Source organism: Helicoverpa armigera, chromosome 3 (assembly GCF_030705265.1).
Source record: "Helicoverpa armigera isolate CAAS_96S chromosome 3, ASM3070526v1, whole genome shotgun sequence".
Taxonomy (NCBI): domain Eukaryota; kingdom Metazoa; phylum Arthropoda; class Insecta; order Lepidoptera; family Noctuidae; genus Helicoverpa; species Helicoverpa armigera.
Window position 1 is genome coordinate 14,108,333 of NC_087122.1, and position 23,634 is coordinate 14,131,966.

At 40.3% G+C, this 23,634-nt stretch overlaps 1 protein-coding gene across 1 annotated transcript; it reads right to left on the minus strand.

The window, feature by feature from the left end:
* Positions 1 to 7,119: 7,119 nt before the first annotated feature.
* On the minus strand, positions 7,120 to 16,231 carry LOC135119340 (uncharacterized). Its single transcript, XM_064043746.1, has 2 exons — positions 16,175 to 16,231; positions 7,120 to 9,537 (listed from the first exon to the last, which is right to left on the minus strand). The coding sequence occupies exons 1-2, from the start codon at positions 16,195 to 16,197 to the stop codon at positions 7,650 to 7,652; spliced, it is 1,911 nt and encodes a 636-aa protein (XP_063899816.1). The 5' UTR covers positions 16,198 to 16,231; the 3' UTR covers positions 7,120 to 7,649.
* Positions 16,232 to 23,634: the final 7,403 nt, after the last annotated feature.

The window sequence follows — 23,634 nt, forward strand, 5'->3', positions numbered from 1 at the left end:
TTGAGTTTGCCGATTCGCTAGACTCTAGTACGTGTGCGCCTTTGGCAGTAGCATCTCGTACACAATCATCGATTGCTGCTGTAAAGCTGCCTAAGTTGAAAATTCCAAAATTCGATGGCCAGATTGAAAACTGGCAGACGTTTAAAGATAGTTACGAGCCATTAGTGCATAATAACGCCTCGTTATCCGATATAGAAAAATTTCACTATCTAATTCCATGCTTGTCTGGCAGTGCGTTGTCGCTCACGAAAGGCGTTCCTATTACATCAGCGAATTACGCTGTAGTATATAACGCGCTCATCGATAGGTTCGACAGCAAGCGCATTCTCGCGACAACTTATTTAGAGAAATTAGTTAAATTATCCCCAATTCAAAAACCATCGTTATCGAATCTATCCGAATTAACCAATACACTATATGAAAGTGTCAAGTGAATTTATTTTATTTTACATTGCGTCTCGACCTCTTGACTTTGACACTAGGCGAAGGTTCGAGTTAGAGAATAAAGACGAACTTCCCATGTTCAATAACTTTCTGGCTTATTTACAAAATTATATAAAAGTTCTGGAAGTAAGTCAGCCACCCGCGTTAGCTGGCTCGTCCAACATTAATAAATCTAACGTTCGGAGTAACAAAGCCGAAAATCATGGTCGCCAGCGAACGTCATTGATTTCGTCGAATAGTAAGAAACCTACCTCAAATAATACCAAGTCAGACCAGATAATATGCGTTTGTTGCAATGAAAGTCATTCTGTGTACCGTTGCGGAAAGATGCATTCAATGTCGGTTGATCAACGCAGAACATTAGTTAAAGATTTGCGTCTGTGTACTAACTGTTTGCGTCCTGGTCACGATAGTGTTAACTGCAAATCAAATTCGTCTTGCTATATTTGTAACGAGAGACATAATACACTGCTGCATATCGAACGTCAAAGTAAAGAAACACAGGCGGGTGATTCAAAGGTGACTGTGAGAGCGTGTTCAAGCACCACGCTTACCTGCTCATCTACAACAGCTGAACCGTTCAAGAGTACAAAGATCTTAGGTACTGCTGTAGTGCGCTTGCGTCACTCAGATGGTTCTATGCAGTATGCTCGTGCGCTCATCGACAGCGGGTCGATGGATTCGTTGATCACAAATGAGTGCGCACGTAGATTAGGTTTGCGGATTAGAAAATGCAACTTAACCGTGTCTGGGCTTGGTCAAAATTTCGTTAATATCAAGGGTCACACTGTTGGTTCGATAATACCTTCGTTGAGTGAGTCACCACAGTTTGACATCTCTTTGGTAGTTTTACCAAAGATTGCAGGAATGATGCCTTCGTCATCGCTGCCGATGTACGTCAAGAATCATTTCGCACACTTAGATCTCGCCGACTGCGATTTCGATAAATCGGGTCCGATCGATCTTTTATTAGGAGTTGAGTGTTTTGACCAGATATATACTGGCTCTCGTAACACTCCCGGTCCCGGGCTACCTTGCGCGTTATTAAGTGTATTCGGCTGGGTGATAACAGGTCAGTTTCTTCATAACACGACAACTCATACACCAGATCAATCCGTTACGTCACTCGTCGCGTCATCCAGTGCGCTCGACGATACCGTTCAACGGTTCTGGGAGTCTGAGGAGCCGCCGAAATGTAGAATTTCCGGCCCTGAAGATGAAGTTCACGAAGCTTGTGAACAAATATACAAATCCAGTACATATCGTACTCCGGAGGGTAGGTATGTAGTTCCTTTGATGTCAAAGGATGATGCCCCTTCCCTTGGTGATTCTTATCGCCACGCTTTAAATCGATTTCTCAACCTAGAGAAACGTTTATGTACTCAACCTGAGTTAAAAACGGAATATCAGGATTCCATGGAGCTGTACAAAGACTTGGGACATATGCAGCCTATTGATACTTTGTCTACTGGTTGGTACCTTATTCCGCATCACTGCGTCGTGCGTCCAGAAAGTACTACGACACGACTGCGTGTAGTCTTCGACGCCAGTAGTCGGGCTACAAATAATTACTCGTTTAACAATATTTTCCATGTAGGATCTAAACTTCAAATCGATATAGTCGATTTAGTTACAAAGTTTCGCCTTTATAAAATCGTTTTTACTGCTGAGTTTTCTCCTGTTTGTAAAATGAACAGACAGATTCTGATCAGGCCTGAAGAAAGGTGCCTTCAACATATTCTATGGCGAGACAGTCCTACCGAAGCTCTCGTAGAAAATGAGCTTAACATAGTTGCTTATGAAGTAACTAGTTCGCCCTATTTATCTTGGAATGATGCTATTCCTCAACATTTAGCCAAACAATGGCATTTTCCTGCCGCGAATTCATCAAGTTTGAAAAGTATAATCTTACCGCGGCTAGTCATACCTCCAGATCTTATTGATATCTATTTAGTAGGATTTTGCGACGGTTCGTCAAAAGGATATGGATGCTGCGTTTATTTATGCGCTGTTACATGTACGAATTCTACTGTAACGCATATATTGATAGGAAAGTCTAGAGTAGCTCCTTTAAAGCCGTCTACAGTGAATAAGCTCGAGCTAAGCGATGCTTTGCTTCTAGCGCGTGTGCTATCTCACATGTATAATCTGTTAAAGGATAAAACTCCTATTCAAACTAATCGTGCTCATTCTTATAGCAGTAGTACGCACTCTTGGATTAATACTAATCCTCATTTACTAAAAATGTATGCATCTAATCGGGAAATCGTTATCACAGAAAACTTACATTCTCGTCAAGTTCAAGATATAATTTCAACCTTAATTTCTAGGCATTCCAATTCTAGAAAGCATCAAGGAACCTTAGCCTGGTGGTTTCGTATTATATCGAATTTTGAACGTCCCAAACAAAATTGGGACTCTCTCTCTCGGACCTCTTTCTAGCACGGAACATAAAAAGTCAATGAGAACTTTGGTTAAGCATACTCAAAGTCAATATGTGACAACAGAATTTAATCAAGTGCTTGATAAGCAACAATGTTCCAAATCTATTCAAACGTCTTCACCGTTTATAGATGAGGAAGGTTTGTTGCGAGTGGGGGGACGTATTGATGAGGCTAACTTACTCACATCTTTGTTTCACCCTCTTCTTTTACCTAAGTTAAGTCCACTATCTCGCATGATGGTTGAACATTTTAATTTAAAATATCTTCACTGCGGTCCTAGAACATCGCGATTGTTGATACAATGTAAATTCTGGATAATTGGATTAGTTTCTCGTCGCGATATGTGTTATTATGTTTTAACCGATTGTCGTAAAAATTTCTTAGGCGCGAATAAATGTCTCAAAGAGTTCGTTAATGAACTTTATAAAAATAAATCTGCTATAGTATACGATGGCTTAGCTTGTCATCAAATCGTCTTTTGGCGAGCTTGGCAACGTCATTATCTTCACACACTTCAACAAATGAACAAATTGTTTCAAATCGCGCCTAATTTAAAAGTTAACGATTTAGTCATCGTCAACGAACCAAATCTTCCACCTTTGCTCTGGAGATCGGCTCATATAGAACAAGTGCACCCAGGTGCCGATAATATTGCTAGAGTTTTTACTCTCCGAGCTGCTAACGGCAAGACGTTTCGACGACCTATCGTCAAGGTCTGCCTTGTACCAATTAATTAGTCTATATTAGATATATCTTGAGCAATATCGATCTCAGTATTTCATGTCGTATTGCTCATTCTTAGAAGTTAAGTTTTAGTTTAACGTATATATTTTTCGAGCATAGCTTCCGTTGCGTTCGACTTATCCGTGAAACCCATGTGGCTTTCAAGTGGGGGGAAATGTTCAGACTTCATGGTCATATCCTCTTTTCTATCTTTATTTTTCTTCCTGCCATGACGGGTTTCGCTTTTGTTTCACTTCTCTTTGGGAAAGTCAAAAAATTGGTATCGCCCGCGGTTCGTCGCGCGATAAAAATGAGAAAAACTCATAAAAGCCTCGCTAGAAGTCCTGTCTGTTAGTGCCTCGATCACCCGGACCCGTGAAAGGACAATACGAAGCAAGTGCAGAGAAAGTGTCCCGCTGGCCGGCCGGCATTCGAGTGTCCCGTCGTCGGCAGACTACCTTCCTGTCCACTTCCCTGTTTTCCCAGGTAAGTTTGTCTTTTTCACTCATATTGAGGGTCACGGGGTTTCAACGGGGACTTCAACGGAGTTTGCAGTAACGCCAGCAATTTCTCCAGCGAGGCCCATCCATCCATCCAGTGTTTAGATTTTAGGAATATATTTGTGGAGCGCAGTGTTCACCTGTGACCGCGTGCATAATCAGTGTGACCGCAACTGGCGCTGTTAAATCCGCTCGTTGGCTGATATAAAATGTTTAGCGCAGTGATTGGCTGATTGCGCGAGCCGCACCGCTCCACCGCATCAAATGAATCCTCGCTCGTCACACACGTGCTCTACTACCGACAGATTAATCTGATGATTAACAAATGACCAACGGGCTAGTGTTCTGAACAGTACGCTCGATCCGATCGTTTCGTATTATATAACTTTTTGCTGCGGTAGTGCCGCGATGCACTGAATCAGCAAATGAGCATTTGTGTCTAGCCGCGTCGGAGCGGTAATAAAATATTCGCTGCGCCAGACACGCATTTTTCACAATAGTCTGTAATCCATTATTTTATATATTTAAACGAGCAATTCTTACACACATTAATAGATATTGCGTCCTAATAATTAGCTCTCACAATTCATGTGAATTATTATAGCTCTAATTACGGTTTCGTTAATAACCGAACTGTGATCAAAGTTTTTGTACGCAAATTACCAATATAACATGAATCGTTTTGCTGTAGGAAGAGATCCCGCGATGTGTGTGCATGTGTGAGCGCGTGGTCGGTACTCGCGCCGCGCGCTAATGCGCCGGATCAGTTGCGGTGCGGTCGTTTGCCATCCGCGATTGTTTCGCTATTGAATTAGCTATGCACAGAGACAGCCATTTTACTGAACATGTGCCATCAAGCTAAATGCTTTCAAATTGTTCCATATTAGTCACGACGATTCCTAATATTGAATTAGTTTTGCACGAGTGGACAACGTTTGTGCGTCAGTCAGTAATTTCGGACCATTGTATGAAATTAAAATTGAGAACTAGAGAATAATATTTGCTCATACTATATGAGCATTCTATATGAGCAAACTGACAACAAAATTTGAGTACCTACATTAATGTCGTAAACAGCATACTTAAAATCTGTGTGCAGTATCAGGGTTATTAAATCCCAGATTTGTTCATTAGGTCTGTTTCGTAGTATGTGCTCCATTACGGTTAATATGTAGCGCGAGTGGAGTGCGGTGGTGGCGCGACGCCGCAGAACAATATCGTGCGACGCGCGCGACACGCCGCCGTCGCAAGTAATACAGCCGCATCGACACTAATGTGAGCTCCGTTTGGACGCGGATTACGGTTTTAATTAACGTTTTGTCTCTATTGGAAGTAATAACGCCGCGCCGAGCGGAACCAACTGCCGCATGCCGCGCGACACAGCGGGTGAACGCTCACCACTCACGACCCACTTCAATACTAAATGTTAATGAATAGATTTTATGTCGAGCGTTTCGTGTAATTTGATTGCACCAATTTAATTAACCTTCGCTTTCTCGCAGGAAAGCTCTTGTTTCAAAGACATTTTGACTCCAGCTAAAGAAATTGAACTCCATAGTTAGTAAGAATTTTTCAGCAAAACAATGTAATCCGACTAACAAATGAAAAATCGGCCGGCTTTGTAGTTAATCTCTCAAAGCCAGTTCGTTTTTAAAACATTATTTTCAGCATGAGTGGGCAGCGGATTGTTGCAAGCGCTGCGGCTGCGGGCGGAGGCTGGAGCCGCGCCAGGAGCCGCCGCTAGCATTATATCGCGGGTATCGCTAAACCGACGGATATTACGCTCTGTGACGCCGCGGCACATAAGCCAACTCATCACTCTATATAATATTCAGTTTAATTTGTTCTGTGCATAGAAGTGTAACACAAACGACATTAAATCACTTCATAATACGTAATCAAGAGGCAGTCGTCGACTTGCTTTAGTGTCACCAAGCCTTCAGTCAAAGTGAAAGTCATTTAATTTTTAATTAGGTACTTGTGAAGTATTGTTTTCTTATTTTATTTTCATCATCATCATCATCATCATCAGCCTATCGCAGTCCACTGCTGGACATAGGCCTCTCCTTATTTTATTTTACCACCTCATTATTTACAGGACTGCTGAGAATAAGATTTCTAACAGACAAATTCCGATTTACTACTGCCCACGTCGTAAATGCTCATTTAGTAAGTTTTACCGCTCATTTATTTATTCATTGATCCATTTCCTTATTATTTATTACTCATGTTTCTTAAGTTAACTGCTTAGTTTGAACTGCTGAACTAGTTATTAAACGTGCCAATAATAATTTTTACCTCACCAAAACTGCAAGTTAAACTAGCTCTTTAAATCAGTGCCAACATTTTTACACTTATTGGATTAATTGTATTATATTGCTCTTTGCTATAGATTCCAGATGGAACTGCTTGATTCAGCTGAGTGTTTTTAATAAAAACACCGTAATTTTCATTGACTGAAAAAAATATACGTAGGTATGTCAATGCAAATCACGAGCCTTTGCTTTTTATTAAAAATACACAAACAAGCTTATGATCGATTGTTTGTGTGCAGTGGCAAGAGTTTATTCCGAGTGTAACACTTTAGACGAGTTCAAACGTCGTTGTGCCAGGTGACGTGTTGCGTGAGGCGGCGTGTGACGTCACGTCGGCCGCCGGCTCGTGTGTCACTCACTGCCACGCTCCGTACGATCCGTCCTCGTTCGCCGCAACATCTTAAGCCGCGTACGCACGTACGAACAAATTTGTTGCGTTACATGATATGCAACAACTTGGTTCGCACGTGCGTACCACTATCGAACATCGAACACTCTGTTCGTCAAACATGTTCGCGGCGATCCTTGTAGTGTGTTCTGTATGGACGGTGTTCGAAGCGCTTTCATAACTTCACAATCGACTACTTCCAACGGCGCCGTCATGGCTACTAAGATAGAGTTCACGACTGTTGTTCGCGAACTCGACTCGAACTATGTTTGCGTTCGTGTTCGAATATGCCGTCCATACGTACTGTTAGGACGCGGCTGGTGTCAGTCTTTTTAAAAAAAACCCACTGATACTGCTAACACTACTTTAATGAAAGAACTTGAACTTTACAAGGATTAGAGCAAAGGATTGTCTTAAACTCGTCAGGATAAGATATTGACAAAGTGACGGCACCGGTAGACTGAAACCGCCACGCGGTTGCAAGTAATTTTATAGTAATCAAAAATGCATGCATTTGCAATAACCGCGAACTAATTATGAATATAACATTTCCCCCCTTAAAACGAAGCAATATCCTTAAGGATATGCGAAGTCACTCTGATGGGAGGTTAAGACAAAACTTTTTACAAAAGGATCTTAATGACTATGAATGATATCTGTCTAACTAATTCTAAGAGTGTAATATAAAAGAAAAATAATATGTCAAAGTTATAACAATAATTGGCAATAGTAAAACACATTTATATTAAAAACGATAAAATTAAGTATAGTTAAAAACAAAGACAAAAAGGTTAAGAGTTACATAAGAATAGAAGGTCAAAATAAAGATTTACAATTAAGAATAATTAAGATTACGTTTGGACAAATTATCTGGTATGGATTGAGTAGAACCGTTGCTTTCTGAAATTTCTGTCAATTCAATAGAGTTATGACATTTGGTTTCATTTTTCAGCACCCTTTGGGTATTGCATTGATTAAAAATTTGGATACAACAGGAATTTTGGCGATTGTTTGATCTTGATAAACATTTTACATAGATTTTATACAAGATAAATAAGAATATAAGAATAATACAAGCAATAGTAAGGGATGAATAATAGCCGCTATACTTGACAAAGTGAGATTCGTTGTTTATTTTGTTAAGTTCATTTTCCAAATTATCTAATTGACTGTAGGAATATTTCAATGAATCGAGATTAATGTTGCTTAAAGATAAAGGAGATAACAGAGGTATTGACTTATTGAAAATATCCTTTTTACAACAATCATCTTGGGTGATATCAAAATCGACTTTTAGTTGAGCGGTAATTACAAAGTTTGTTGATACAGACGGTTCTAGCCTAATTGTTTTAGAAAATGCTACACAATCATCCGTAAGTTTTAGGATACCCGTTCCGATAATCGGGTAGTCTTTCATATCACTCTTATCGCACTGCACTGTTAACTTATTTAACTTAGATTGCACATAGATCCACTTGTTATTGTTTAACGTTTGCCACATGTCTACGTCTCCGTATATAAATTTAGAATTGCACTCACTAGGCAACGACAGGTTCACTTCAGTCAGGAGTTTGGTTTCACAACACGGATTTGTAATACTAGAATAAACACTTACGAGTGGACAAATCATATGTTCATTGTTTACATTTGAGCATTGTTGCAAATTATTAAATAAGCTGTAATGTAATCTATCATCTGTTAAGGCGATGTATGATTTTGAAGGCGTTATTAAGGCGAAGGTATTAGGGTTAGTATTATCGTGTGGGGTTGGTAGTGGAATGATTTTATAAACTTCGTATTTGATAGGGTATATGAGAGGTATTTGTAATATGAAAAATATTCTGTTGTTATAATAGTAAGAAATTAGTTTAGATACATCTATAATAGTGTGTATATTATCAAGCGTTAACGGTACAGGAAAATCCAGTTTATTATTAACAGAACTACTTCTTAGGCTTAGCTCGTGGAATAGTTTACTAGGCGATAATATGGAGGGATGTAAGATGTTAGCTTTAGAAAATAAAATAGCATTAACAATAGTGTCTAGGAAGTTAGATATAGTGAGTAAGGAACCTTCTATAATATTCACAAGATTATTAAGTTTGGTTAATAGTAAGACCTTATCATTATTTGTAGTTACCAAGGAAAGTACCTGATTAAGCTTGTTTATTTGAGAGTTTAATTTAACCTCATTTTGATTCAATTTGGTAATTGTAGAATTAAATGAATTGATTGATGACTTAACTATGTGGATATTATCTTTCATGAGACGAAATATCTCGTTATCATTTTTCTCGCATGCGTCAATCGCAGCGTCATAATTGCGCGCATCTTCCGCATCTAATGTTCCAAAGAAAAACTTTAATATTTCTCCTCCAAATTCTAAAGCTCTTTTAAACCGGTTTGCAGCATCTTTAGAGATTATATGAGATAGCGAGTGTGCTTTTACATAATTGGTTTCTAAAAGAACTTCGATAGAATTAAAAATATCTTTACAATTGGAATATTCTCCAGGTTCTATTTTACTACATAGTAATGATGACTTCACAATAAGCTTGTCAATTTCGTTAAGATGTGGCTCAATAGAGTTAACGTCGACGTGCGTGACTATTTTCCAAAAATCGTTGTAGAAGAATATGTTGGTTGTTGGGTCAAAGTACAAGCCAGGGCTGTGTATGACTGGTAAAATCTCCGACTCAGTAGAGCCATGCTGACATAAAAGTCTGAAAAGAAAAGATAAAAGAAAATCAAGGATGTGCAGGTTTGAGTAAGTTTGTGTGATATTTTACATGTTTACGGTTAATTAGTAAAGTGACGTTATGTTTTCCAATAATTTTAACGATTTTGAAAGGACCTTTCCAAATTGGGGATAAGGCTTTTCGAAGCCTGTGGTGATGTTTAAGATACACCATGTCACCAACCTTATATTTAGGACTACACCTTAAAGCGGAGGCGTCATAATTTTGTTTTGATGCTTCCTTAGCTTTGCTAATGAACTCTAAAGCTTTTTCCCTACTAACTCGCATCCTATACTGAAGTGCTCGAATATATTCGTGATAGGTAAGACTGTTATTGCTATCGTAAAGAGAGTTAGGCAAGTTTGGTTTGTAACCATACAAGAGTTCATATGGTGTGAATTGGGTAGTACTATGAGGAGTCGTGTTGAAAGCGAGGATGGCAGTTGCTAAGTAGCAATGCCAGTCGTTTTGATTTTCGTTTACGAAAGATTTAAGATACTCCTTGAGAGTGGCGTGGCTACGTTCAAGCGCGCCGTTTGTTTGAGGGTGGTATGGTGACGTAAACAATGGTTTAATTTTGAAAATTTCTGTGACTTGTCTGAATAGCTCAGAAGTGAAGCATGTTCCTAGGTCAGTAAGAATCATTTTAGGTATACCAAAAGAGACATAAAGTGTACTAGACTACGAGCAACTTCGTCACTCGTAGATGAAATCATTGGATAAACACATAAGAATTTAGTGAGGTCATCTTGTAACGTCAGTATAAATCTGAATTTTTGAAAGCCTGCGTCCGGTAAAGGGCCTACTATGTCTAGTGCGAGCCGTTCAAAAGGTTTTGTGCTCGTTGATGTTATTTCCATAGGGGCCTTGTTGTTAGCTCTTAGAGGCTTATTAATTTGGCACAATTTACAATTCTTGACATAGGTTTGAATGTCGCTACGCATACTTTTCCAAAAGTATGAGGCTTTAATACGATTGTACATCCTGTTCATTCCGGGGTGTCCGGCTATAGGGAGTCGTGGTTGTCTTTTAATATTTTAGGGACCTCGGCAGGAGTAGGATAGATAATTTGGTTTTTATAGATATGTATAATTAAGTTTGTATTATGAAAGATATAGGATATTATGTTATAGATCTTAGTGTAAATAAGTTTAGAAAAAGGTTCGCTGAAGTCAGAAAGAGCTAAATCTGTTTCATCAGGATTTTCTTCAAGAATTTTATCCCTTAGTTTTATCAAAATATCGTATACAATTCGGTAACTAATCTCGTCAAAATGATGAACTTTTGTAAATAGTATGTAAATAGTTTTATCATTGATTGTAATTGACTCCACTGTAATAGGAGACCGCTCGCTCGCAAATAAAGTAGTAGTGTCATTTACCTGCGACAGCAATTCCTCACAGTGGGGCATAGAATAATCAAAGTCAAGAGAGAATGGACAAGCGATTGATTTAAATTTAGAAAGATGTAAGGGTTGAGCATGTTCTTCGATTCTAGTATTTGATTCAGGTAAAGATTTTGTGAATTGTTTTTTAAAAAAGATTTCGTAAGATGTTTTATTAAGATTGTGACTATTCATGACATGGATAGGAATACGAGAGAGGGCATCCGCGTTGGAATTCATTTTCCCTTGTTTGTATACGATTTCGTAATCGTATTCCTCTAATTTAAGACGCCAACGAATTAACCTGCTTCCAGGGTCCTTCACGTTAAAGAGCCAAACTAAAGGCCGATGATCTGTTACGATCTTGAATTTGTTGCCATACAGGTAAGGGCGGAAAGTTTTAACTGCGAAAAGGATCGCAAGTAGCTCCTTTTCCGTGGTGGAGTAATTCCCTTCTTGTTTGTTAAGAGTCCTGGATGCATAGGCGATCGGTTTATCTTGACCGATGGGACCTTGAGAGAGTACGGCGCCAATAGCATAGTTACTAGCGTCCGTAGTAACTACAAAAGGCTTTGAAAAATCGGGGTATTGTAAGAGAGGAGCCGTAGTTAGTTTTTCTTTGAGAAGATTAAAAGATTGTTCTTGGTCGGCTTGCCAGAGAAAAATCGTATCCTTTTTTAATAAAGAAGTTAAAGGTTTAGTAATTTTTGAGAAATTTTCTATGAAGCGACGATAGTATCCGACAAGACCTAAGAAAGATTTAATTTCTTTTGCGTTTTTAGGGGTAGGAAATTCGGTTACAGCTTTTACTTTGTCGGGATTAGGAGTTACTCCTTTATCGGTGATAATGTGACCAAGATAAGTGACTTCTCTGCGAAGAAACTCGCACTTGTCAGGTTGAAGTTTCAGATTAAATTCGCGGAGTCTATCAAATACTTGACTTAGTTTTAAGATGTGGCTATTGAGATCATGGGAGTATACTACGCAGTCATCAAGATATACATAACAATGAAGACCCTGTAACCCAGAGAGCGCTGTATTCATCAGCCTTTGAAAAGTGGAAGGTGCATTTTTAAGACCGAAGGGCATGCGTGTAAACTCGTAGTGTCCTGATGTTTGGGTTCCTACTATGGTGAAACCAGTTTTAGGTGCATCAATGGGATCAAGCTGTATCTGATGAAATCCACTGGCTAAATCAAGGGTTGTAAAGTATTTAGAGTGTCCTAATTGGTCTAAGATGTCTGTGATTAAGGGCAAAGGGTATATTTCGGTGACTGTGACGTCATTAAGGGCTCGGTAGTCGATAACGATACGCCACTTTCTTTTGCCTGAAGCATCTAGCTTTTTGGGTACTACCCATACAGGGGCGCTCCAAGGAGATTGTGAGGGGCGTATAATTTTCTGCTGTAACATTTTTTTTATTTGAGAGTCAACTTCGTCTTTGTGACACTCTGGAAAGCGATAAGATTTTGCATGAATAGGGGCAGCATTACCAGTATTAATTGTATGTTTAAGTGCGTTGGTATAAGTCAGCTGTTCATCCTCTAAATGAAAGATGTCTGTATATTTGGAACAACACTCTAACAAAGCGGATTTCTCTTCCCTATTTAAATGCGAGTGTCGTATCTGGTCTAAAACCTTATGTATACGGTCCGACGGCGTTGAAGAAATAGTGTTTATTTTTAAAGACGCGTTTTCTTCACTTTGAAGCGTATTTTGTGAAAACTCTGACCAATCGATTTCGGTTAAGTGCACCTTGAAATCCTTGACTTCAATTGGCGAGTCGGTAGTGTTTAAGACTGACACATTGACACGGTTATTAGATTTTAAAGATACAATACAGTTCGCGATAAAAACACCGTCAGTAATAACATGATCTAGCACAAGCGACTCCTTGAAATTATGTAACTCCGACGGTTCATTTGAGACCATGCATTCTATTACAACTTCCGAACGAGCAGGTATAATGTATTTAGGAGCCGTGTAATGAATGGGTATAGTATTACCTTTTAATGTTATTGACTTCGTTGAGTAATCGATGTTTGTTTTGAAGAAATGTAAGAAGTCTGTTCCAATGATACCGTCTGATTCTAAGTTAATTGCGTCATTAATAATGTGAAATTTATATGAAAGAGTGGCATTAGAAATTTGTAAGTCTATTATACATGACCCCAGCGTTTCGCAAAATGTGTCATTCAGTGGCGTAGCGTGGGTATCTGCCGCCCGGGGCAGTTGTCGATTTTGCCGCCCCTTCCCGTGTATTTTTTTTAACAAGTGTTACTGGCCGTTTGTCATTTTTAACCGACTTCAAAAAAAAGGGGTTTTTTATTGTATCGACGTTAAAAATCATCAAATGACCCTTCCCGCTGTGGGTTAGCAGCGGTGAGGGAGTGTCAGACTCTTACTGACTAAAAACCGTCGTGTTCCGCCGAAGGCCTTTTACGTTCCAGAGCCGCGGTAACTCTTTCGAACAACCCGCAGCCCCGGCAGAAGAGGGAGGTTCTCAAGTAGACTTTTCTTTTATATCTTTGTTACTTAAATTCTTGAAGGTGTTAAATTTCCAAATGCGCGAGCGAAGCGAGCGCGAAATTTTTATCGGACTTTAAACAAAAATTAAGTAAAATTTAGCCCAAACGTACTTAACTTCTTGTTTGTTGACAGATGCAAAAATAAGGGCATGTCATTTTTGAATACGCGAGCGAAGCGAGCGCGAAATTTTTATCGGACTTAAACCAAATATTACGTAAAATATAGCCCAAACGTACTTGACTTTTTGTTTGTTGACAAATGCAAAAATAAGAGCCACAATATAGTTTCTGATTACGCGAGCGAAGCGAGCGCGAAATTTTTTATCGGACTTAAACCAAATATTACGTAAAATTTAGCCCAAACGTACTTAACTTTTTGTTTGTTGATAAATGCAAAATTAAGCGCATACAGTTTCTGAATACGCGAGCGAAGCGAGCGCGAAATTTTAATTATTTTTTATTTAAGACTCAAAACCAAAATTACGTAAAATGTAGTGTCACGTGTGTTTTAAGTACCTGACAATAATTAATTTTAATTTTAAAAGTTTCAACTTTCTTGTTTAATGTTTTGTTATTGTTAGACAGTTTTATGTAGTTGCGAACAATTTTTTTTAATTGGGTAAATTTTGCCGCCCCCTAAAAGCTGCCGCCCGGGTAATTTGCCCCCCCTGCCCCCCCCACGCTACGCCACTGGTGTCATTATCATTTATACCTTTAAGTTTAATTATCTCGTTTGAAAGCTCAGGTTGAATACAAAGACTAGAGCGCTTAATAACGCTGACTGTTGCACCGGTATCAATTAAGAGACACAAGGGTTTAGTAGAATAAGGCGTTTTTATAAAAGAATGTGGTAAAGATATTTTCTTATTTAAAATGGTAGTTTCGTAAACCGGAATATCTGCCTTTGACTGGAAATATGATTTTTCATCACAAAGGTTTTGAGACGCAGAAATTAGGGGTTCATTTAAGTGCTTAGTTATTTTCGGCTTGTCACACGGTGACTTACAGGCATCGACATAGGAGTTAATTTTAGGTGATTTTAAATCTAAGGATGATTCTGTGGTTATTTGTGACGCGTTTAGAGATGCCTTTGAATCGAGGGACTTACAAGGGTTTGTATTATAAGGCTTATTATAAGATGTAGGTGATGATTTGGTAAAAGATTTAAGACAAGACGTGGAACAAAGTTTAGGTGAAGATTTAATACAAGATTTAGTATAAAATTGAGATGAAGAATCCGGTAAAGATATGTCATTGTAATATTTAGTAGTACAAGATTTAGCGTCACAAGATTTAGAGTGACAAGATTTAGTATTATAGAAATTGACGTCACAAGATTTAGGGTGACAAGGTTTAGTATAAGATTTAGGGTCACACGATTTTGTATTATAAGATAAAGATTCACAAGATTTAGTATTATAAGATTTAGTATTATAAGATTTAGTATTATAAGATTTAGTATTATAAGATTTAGTATTATAAGATTTAGTATTATAAGATTTAGTATTATAAGAGTTAGAGTTATAAGATTTTGATGTTTTCAAAATTGTGCCGTCATCAGGAGGTTTTGGTTTCAGTTGGCACACCTCTGAAACCAATTTTAGTTTTTTGAATCATCATCATCTGAGAATGAGTCATGCGAGCCTTGGAACTCACAGTCGCACATATGGACACGCCCTTCCTTTGTAACTTGAGGTGGCGATTGCGTGTTGTTTGGTTCCGCACGGCGTTGATTGTTATATTGTCTTTTACGACAATTATTGATGTGATGACCAGGCTTTTTACAGTAGGCACAAATGAGGGTTTGAGAAAATTGCGCATTATTTTGACCGGGAGATGATGTTGAAGGCTGTACTACGAAAGATTTTTGAAATTGCTGTTCACGTTTCTTCACGTAACAGTCTGAAGAGGAGTGGCCATTTTTATGGCAGATAGAGCAAGTTTTGATGGGCTTAGGGCCGTAGGAAGAAACCCTAGTTAATTTTAAAAGCTTCTCTTCTTCAATGGCCTGTGTGATGGCGTCATTCAAGGTTAGAGGGTTCCTGCACCTTACTATGGTAGAGATTGGGGCTAAGGCCAAGCAAAAGGTGTTGAGGGCCAAGTCTTCCATTGCTCCTATACGCCCAGGTAGTTGAACTTTGTCCTCACACGAGAATTGGATATCGGCTTGGAGGCGGGTCAAGCAAGCTTCGATGCGTAGACCATATTGCGTTACAGTCTCTGAAGCTGTTTGCTTGCAGCTTTGAAGGTCGTGCAGCAAATGGCTTGAGTGCTTCTTTTCGCCAAAAGTAGATTTTAAAAACTTTTTTAATTCGGGCCAACTACTAAAAGTTTTAAGGCTACAAGCTGTTTGTGCCTTTCCTTCAAGCTGTGAAATTATGTATTTACAGAGAAAACCTTGTTGATCTACACTACAGAATGAAATTGCACTGTCACAATTGGTTAAAAATGCTGGTAGAGATTCCCTGTCTCCGTTGTAAGGCTTGATAAATTTTGTTAATACATTAAGGGTAATTTTAGGTTCTCCCTTGTCAGTCATTTTGTGTTGAAATAAATTCAAAATTCAAAAAAAAATAGTTCGATAAAAATTATAACGTATAAGATGATGAAGTAGAAGATAAAAGATAGATATAAGAAATGGTTAATAAAGAGAATGTAATAAGTAAATTAAGAGGGTGTGTTAAATAGGAAAGATTGATAGATTACTCACAGCAGTGCGGCTATCACCTTCATTATTTTTGTCCACGCGTAGTATTATTCCGTAAAATGTCTTAAATGAGGTCACGAATATTGCGATGCGATGCAGCAGCGACGACACGGCCGGAAGTAACCCGACACTCGATGAAGTGGCGCGTGTAGACTCGGAAAACGTGATTTCGTCGACACGTTGCTATGATGGATGAGCTCAACCGGTGAAGATGTTGAAATTTGGAAGACCTTGCCGTGGTGCGGGCTCACGCATAGAGCGGAGGCTTATCGTCGACCACAGTTTCTTGTCCGTGAATGTAGTGTCCTTGCAGCAGGGTGTGATGCGGGCTCACGCTAAGGGCGGAGGCTGACCGTCGATCACAACTGACTCGTAGCCGCTAGAGTTCTTTTGGATGCTAAGGGCTCTCTGTATAGATTCTCCTCAGCATCCCACTTCTGACACCAGTTGTTAGGACGCGGCTGGTGTCAGTCTTTTTAAAAAAAACCCACTGATACTGCTAACACTACTTTAATGAAAGAACTTGAACTTTACAAGGATTAGAGCAAAGGATTGTCTTAAACTCGTCAGGATAAGATATTGACAAAGTGACGGCACCGGTAGACTGAAACCGCCACGCGGTTGCAAGTAATTTTATAGTAATCAAAAATGCATGCATTTGCAATAACCGCGAACTAATTATGAATATAACAGTACGAACCAAATGTTCGGGTCTGGTGTTTGTGTTCGCTATGTTCGTGTTCGTACGTGCGTACGCGCCTTTACAGAGCCCTTACAAAACTTCAACATTCATCTACTTGCTAAACTTATTCAGCTAAATTTTATTTGCAACATTTATATTATAGAATTGCATCTATGTTCAGTCGAATATGAGCACACTACATTCTGTTCTGTTTCACTGGTTCAACAAAAAACATTACATACAAATAATTATTGAGTATTCAGTAATAGTTCTCTGAACTGGAATTGCTTTGAGCAATTAATAATATAATCGTAGGTATTATTATGGGAAACTTTATTGTGTATACTTATGAGGTAGAGTTATGTAGTCGAGTGGTGATGTGGTTTATTTTCGGGAAGATATTTAGTGAAATCTAAGGTACTTGTATCGGATGCCCAGGCTTCGGCGTCCGGTTGCTCACTCTAGGATGTGAACAAGTACCTAGGTACTACCACAGTATAGTTATCGGCACGAATCTTGAGCTCTGACCTTCACCTGCGCAGAAGTAATTTATTGAGTCCCTTTTGTGGTATGAAGTGAGGCGCGGGGGCAGGCTAAAGCGGTGATTGGCCCGCAGTGGGATTGGTTCTGTGCTAATAAATCACTTCTTCGCAGATGTAGGTCAGAGCTCAAGATTCGTAACTCTAATATTTATAATTCGATAACTATACTACTAGTGAATCACACTCAATTAGGTATATTAATTAGAGCATCACTTTTGAAATTATATTTTGTCATGACAAGCCTATTTTATATTTTTTCCGTAGTAGGGAGGGTAGTTAGATCGGTTTGCTATTTGCTAGCAAAAATACCTCCACAATTGCGTTTTTTCTGAAGGTTTTTTCTTTCACGACTCACATATATTTACCGGTAGTTACGACTACCGTTTCCTTGGCTTCGCTATTACCATATGAAGTGGAAAGTGCTGGTGTATCAGAAAGTATATTATTGAAATGGCCCGTAGTACCGGGGCCGGTGTGGCGCCCAAATTGATGCGGCCCGTCCGGATATTAATATCCGCGCCGACGGATGTGCGCGGATATTACGCCTGCCACACGCAGCGCTGCCGCAGAAAAACCACTCTGCCTGAAAACTATTAAGCTATTTATCATAATACTCGAAGTTCGTAGTCCTATTGGAAGGCAATTTAAATTGAAGGTAAAATAAAAATAAATTGAAGGTATAATACGGTGTAATAAATTGAAGGTGTACGATGAAAATATATGGTGGTAATAAATAGATGGTTCGATTCCCGGTTCGGTCGACATTTGTGTGATGAGCATGCTTGTTGACCGTGGTCTGGGTGTTATGATATGTATTTATAAATATGTATGTATGTAGCTATATGTAGTTTATCAGTTGTGTTAGCACCCATAACACCAGTTAATTAATAACCTACCATGGGGCTAACCGACCGTGTGTGAAAAAGGTGTCCCGACATTATTTATTTATTATTATTTATTTTTTCCTGAAATGTATATAATATGTATAGAATATTTGTAACTAGCCTTCTGTGTACATTTCTATACGTTTCCTCACCCGCTAGCCACCATACAGTCTCAATCTCAAAGAAACATAAATACTTGTAGTTTGTGGCGCTCGCAGTCGCGTGAAGTGATAGCCGCATGAATACTGAACTACAGGCACACCGCGGCTCGTGCGCCGCTCCTGTGTCTACAGTGAGGTGTCGCCGCGTGCTTACTATTGTTTCTTAGATTTTCAATTTAGAAAGGAGACTGGATTCTGATTGTACTTGCAAATTATGAGCCACCGTGTCGAGGGTCAGGGTGACGAGAAGCGGGGGTGAGGGGTGGGGCAGCGTGTCGCGCGCGGGGGGAGGGGGAGGCTTCACTTGTGCGATATTACACTGTCACAAGTGGATTTTTTGTTTGTAGACGTGGCCTCGGGCAATATGTACCTACATGGTTCAAGTTAATGCTTGCGCTTCCTTTCTACGCTTTTGCAGGGTTTTTTTTATTTCCCACAGCAATATTGTTACTCAACGATTTGATATCCCAGATGAGATAGCTTACTAGCATAAACAAACAAGCCAGAGAGGCATTATGTCGTGTGACGTCAAGATATAAAAGGAAGCAATATCCAGGTCACCTGTAGGTAAGTAGTTTTAATGTTGAGTTTAGCTGTTCCGCACTGATCAGAGTGCTGCTCTGCGCTCTGTGCTTGTTGTTGCGGCGGCACAAACAGCGAGTGATTGCCGTGACCGCGCTCATTGTCGCCGCGTGATTGCGACACCGTGTGCGCTCGCCGCGCCGCCCGTTGATCCATCAGTACACAACGATACTCTAGCTAGACCCTATCCCTGAACATCTCATATCGAGCATTTACAAGCCTATTGCTATTCGGGCCGATAAACCGAGCCATCTGAATACATTTGCAGAGCAGATTTCACTCTATTTACGTACGAACATTATTTTCAATTGCGTTACAATATTGTTCAATTGTGTTACAGCGACGAGGCGAGCCTCACTACAAAACGTTGCTGTTTTTATATCGTGTACTCTATTTGTTCTCGTATTTCTTTTGGCATCCCTTTGTGTTTTATCTTTTTATCGCTTGATTGAGTTGTATCTCAGATTTATGTCCACTTTATCTTTGTGGCAATACCGAGAAATGAGACTGTGAGTCATGTTCGTTTGTTAATTATACTGTTCCTGTATATAGACCTATTTAAGCTTCCAGGATTTCATGTGCATGGCAATGAAGATAGTTATCAAACCTTATAATAATCGCACAAAGCAATAACACGACATTGATTGTAGGAGTTCATACTGCAGTACAATAGCGGAATGGCAGCTGTCACGACGCAGCACCGACAGCCCTGAGGCAGTCCAGCCGCATTCCTCGCGCGTCAGCTGCGCGACTGCACGGGAGCCGGTCACTCAGTCAGCGCCTCGCATATTACACAACACTAGGAATGACTCAACGCTGCACACTCCCACTGCAGCCGACGACGAATCTGGATTCGTTTCACAACTGAATTTCATGTGCTCAGAACAAAGGGCACCATTCAGATAATATTCATACAGTTTTTTCAAATCGCATTCCCTCCAGCACGGACTGAATCGTTCGCTGTAGAGAGAACCGCTCCTTGCGCCCATTGTGCCGATGTTTAATTGAGTTCTCGTCTGTGATGTACCGTGGAGGCCGCGAGCCGAGTCAGCCCTATGTGACGACCATTTATGTTCATAATAGGTCTACTTTCATCTATAATATAAAAATGAATCGCAAAATGTGTTGGTAAGCGCATAACTCAACAACGCCTGGACCAATTTGGCTAATTCTTTTTTTGTTGTGTTTGTTATTGTCAGGAGAAGGTTCTTATGAGGAAAAAATAGGGTAAAGTAGAGAAGTCAGTTGACGGGAACGAAGCCGCGGGCAAAAGCTAGTTTATTATATTTCAATGTTTTCTTTTTGTAACACACCTACCTTCTATCGGATAGTATGTAAGTATTACATCATACGGTTCACACGATGATTCCGAAAGGAATGGAATGATCACTTTACCATGTTCTGATGACAAATCGTCTCTATCTATAGTACCTACCTAATCAATAGGTTATATGATGTGTGAGGCGTCCATTGTACCTGCAGCCAATAACCGCAGGCTGCGGATCGCTTTGTGTTAGTATTTGAGCTCAAACAGCGCTGTTTGACAACACGTAATTGTTGTTTTGACCGCGCTTTGATTTGCGGTCGCCGCTGGCACGGCCGCCCCGCACGCCGCCCCGCACGCTGCCCCGCACGCCACCCCGCACGCCGCCCCGCACGCCGCCCCGCACGCCGCCCCGCACGCTATCTGAAATTATCTGACAAAAGCCTTTTAAAGAGTGGTCACCACTCTTTAAAAGGTCTAAAAGGCATGAACTGAAAATTCTTCAAGATACATTTTTATACAATTGTAAGGATAAGTCAGCATAAAAGAGCGGTGTTTGAGTAAAATGTCAGTTGCAGCAGTTGTTGCATTAGACCATAAAACGATGTTATAATGGATTCTACACGGTGGAGTTCACTCTCACTCGACAAAACAGTCTCTCCATTCATAATGCTCATGTTTTCGACATGATGAATTCATAACGCGCACGTCACGAGTACGCGGCGAGGAAGCGCCGCATTTATTCACTTGTACTGTGAGCGACAAATGATAGACGTATGCTGAACAGAACCCGCTAAGCTCCACAACTCAACGAAAATTGCAACGGGAATGCAATTTGAATGTGAGTTAACATGATATAAAATAAAAATATCTGCTTTAATCTTAAATTATAAGCTAGTGTCTTACAATTTAAGAGTCCCCAGATTCCCCAAAGATCTAGCTTCATAGCATTATGAGCGTCTCAACTAAACTGTATTCTGGGGAAAGGCGATCCAATTCGTGAGCAGCAAAGCGTGAAGTAACTAATCTAATGAGTTAATCGTGTGCGAGGTTGTCGCGCCGCCCCGCACCGCACCGCACCGCACCGCACCGCACCACGTCGCACCACGTCGCACCGCGTCGCGCCGCGCTTCTGGCCGGCGTTGAGTTATGGCGCGATTTATCATTCGCAGCGCTGCACAAACCAACTTATCGAACAAGAGACTTTACTACTGACCACGATTTCGCTGCCGTTCAATTTAGTTTTCGTATGAGATATTATAAAAGATCATGTATTATTATCTAGTCACTATCCGATGTCGTAATCTGTGAAACAGAAATACATAAGATCCGAAACATAAATCATTCCATAATTCCAAAAGCGAGCTTCACAATTGAAGCTGCGGCATGCAAGGATCGCCTGAGCGTCGACTGTCGGGACCAGGGGCGCAGAAATCGTAGAATATTCAATATCTACGTTATTGTGTCCCGAACAATGCGGCCACAGACAGAAAATAATAATTGAAAGCGGCTCCTTGGAGCATCGGATGGCACTCGTGTCGATACATTGTTCCGCTGCAGCTGAATTGAATAAATTGCTCGAGAGTACTCCACTCTGTGCGACCGCTTACAACAATGCGCTTCTACTCTGTATGTTATTTGCTGTGCACGGAATTGAAAATACTAAAGTTGACTCCGATTTAAATTGAACCATATAACGTTTGTATTTAAGTAAACAAAAATAGTAGAAGAAACTGGTATTCTTTTGTACTTTTAAGAGTTTGAATAATTATTTCTTACAAGCAACTACATATCGTTCTGTGACGTTCCCGGATCAGAATAGGACGTCCCCGGATCAGAATAGGACGTCCCCATCTCTCTCACGTTAGTGTCGTAATAGGAGACTACGGTGACGGGTAAATCACCACAACAGCATTCTCAAAGAGGGTTGGTGTCAGGCAGGCGGCCGACCATAAAACTTAAGCCGAAACCTATGCAGCATGAGAATAGTAAATGATATGAGCGATAGGGCTAGGGCGTACCCCACAGGCGACGCGCAGGAGCAGCACCCGGCTCCTGTGGGAAATGGACAAGGGTTGTCGCACCATAACGGCCGGGTGCGGTGTAAGATGCAAGCTCAAAGTGTGAGAGAATTGATGAGGTATGCGAGTTGGAATGTAGGATGACTGGAAGAGGAAGAGAGCAGATGTTTTGAAAACGCGATGGATGGATTGTGTGAAAGTAGATATGGTAAGAAAGAATGTTACTTGTGAGATGACGGCAGATAGAAGAGTATGGAAGAAGAAAACATGCTGCGACCCCAAATAAAATTGGGATAAAGGCAGGAGGATGAAGCAACTACATATCATTTTATAAGTATTTACTTGAATATATTTCAAACAATAAGTGGCAATGCAGTTTGGGCACAATCGTCGCTGACAGCGATGCGGATGAGTTCTTTGATACACAGTTGTAATTTATATTTTCTATTTGTTAATGACTTGGTAATTGTTATTTATGGTGTTTAAATTGATTGATTTGTATACAATCATATTTACTTAAAGTATCTACCTAGGTAGCCCGACATAGCGATCGGCACATAAGCGGCGGCGGGCGGCGCGGAGAATGAAGTGTCGTCCACCGCCAGAGGCACTTTATCACCCGCACGTGAAAAATGAACCGCACCGTGAGCGAGCGCCGCGCCGCATCGCACCGCGCCGCACCGCACCGCGCCGCGCCGCCCCGCGTCCGCAAGCTCACCTGCTGGGTACTCACATTACGTACACATTCAGGATTGAGGTATTTTCTTAAATTAAAATGTTCTTTGATCGGAGTAGCTCCAGTTCTCGCTGACAGCGGCCGACCATACCACTACGCAGCAGTTGGCTTTGACTCAAATGCGATTCGGACTGCATGAAGTATGAAGCTCGCAGCCGAATTCCGCGCGTAGTTTTCGAAAGATAAATGGAGCGGAAAAAACGAATTAAATCCCGAACGTAAGGCAGTATAAAAACTGCACTACGTAAGTAACCAAGTGCCAACTGAACATTGATAAAGGCAAATATATTTTCATTTTGGAAGTTGGGAATGCTCCTATCTTTGTACGTCACGTCGTCATCGAAAATCGTCTAAATCATATGTGTATAAAATGGTGTATGCCCCTAACTTATCCCAAAGAAACCTTGTAAATATATACAATACAGTTTGGCTGGTCGCGTCTGATCTACGGGAACACGAGGGCTGCTCGCATGCTGTCAGCAGTTCAGCCTTGTACAATAACGTGCATTCGTTTGAGGTGTATTCAGTTTGTGATTGGTGTACAGTTCCAAAGCTATATGTTTGGTAACATTGCGATATGATGAGCGTGAA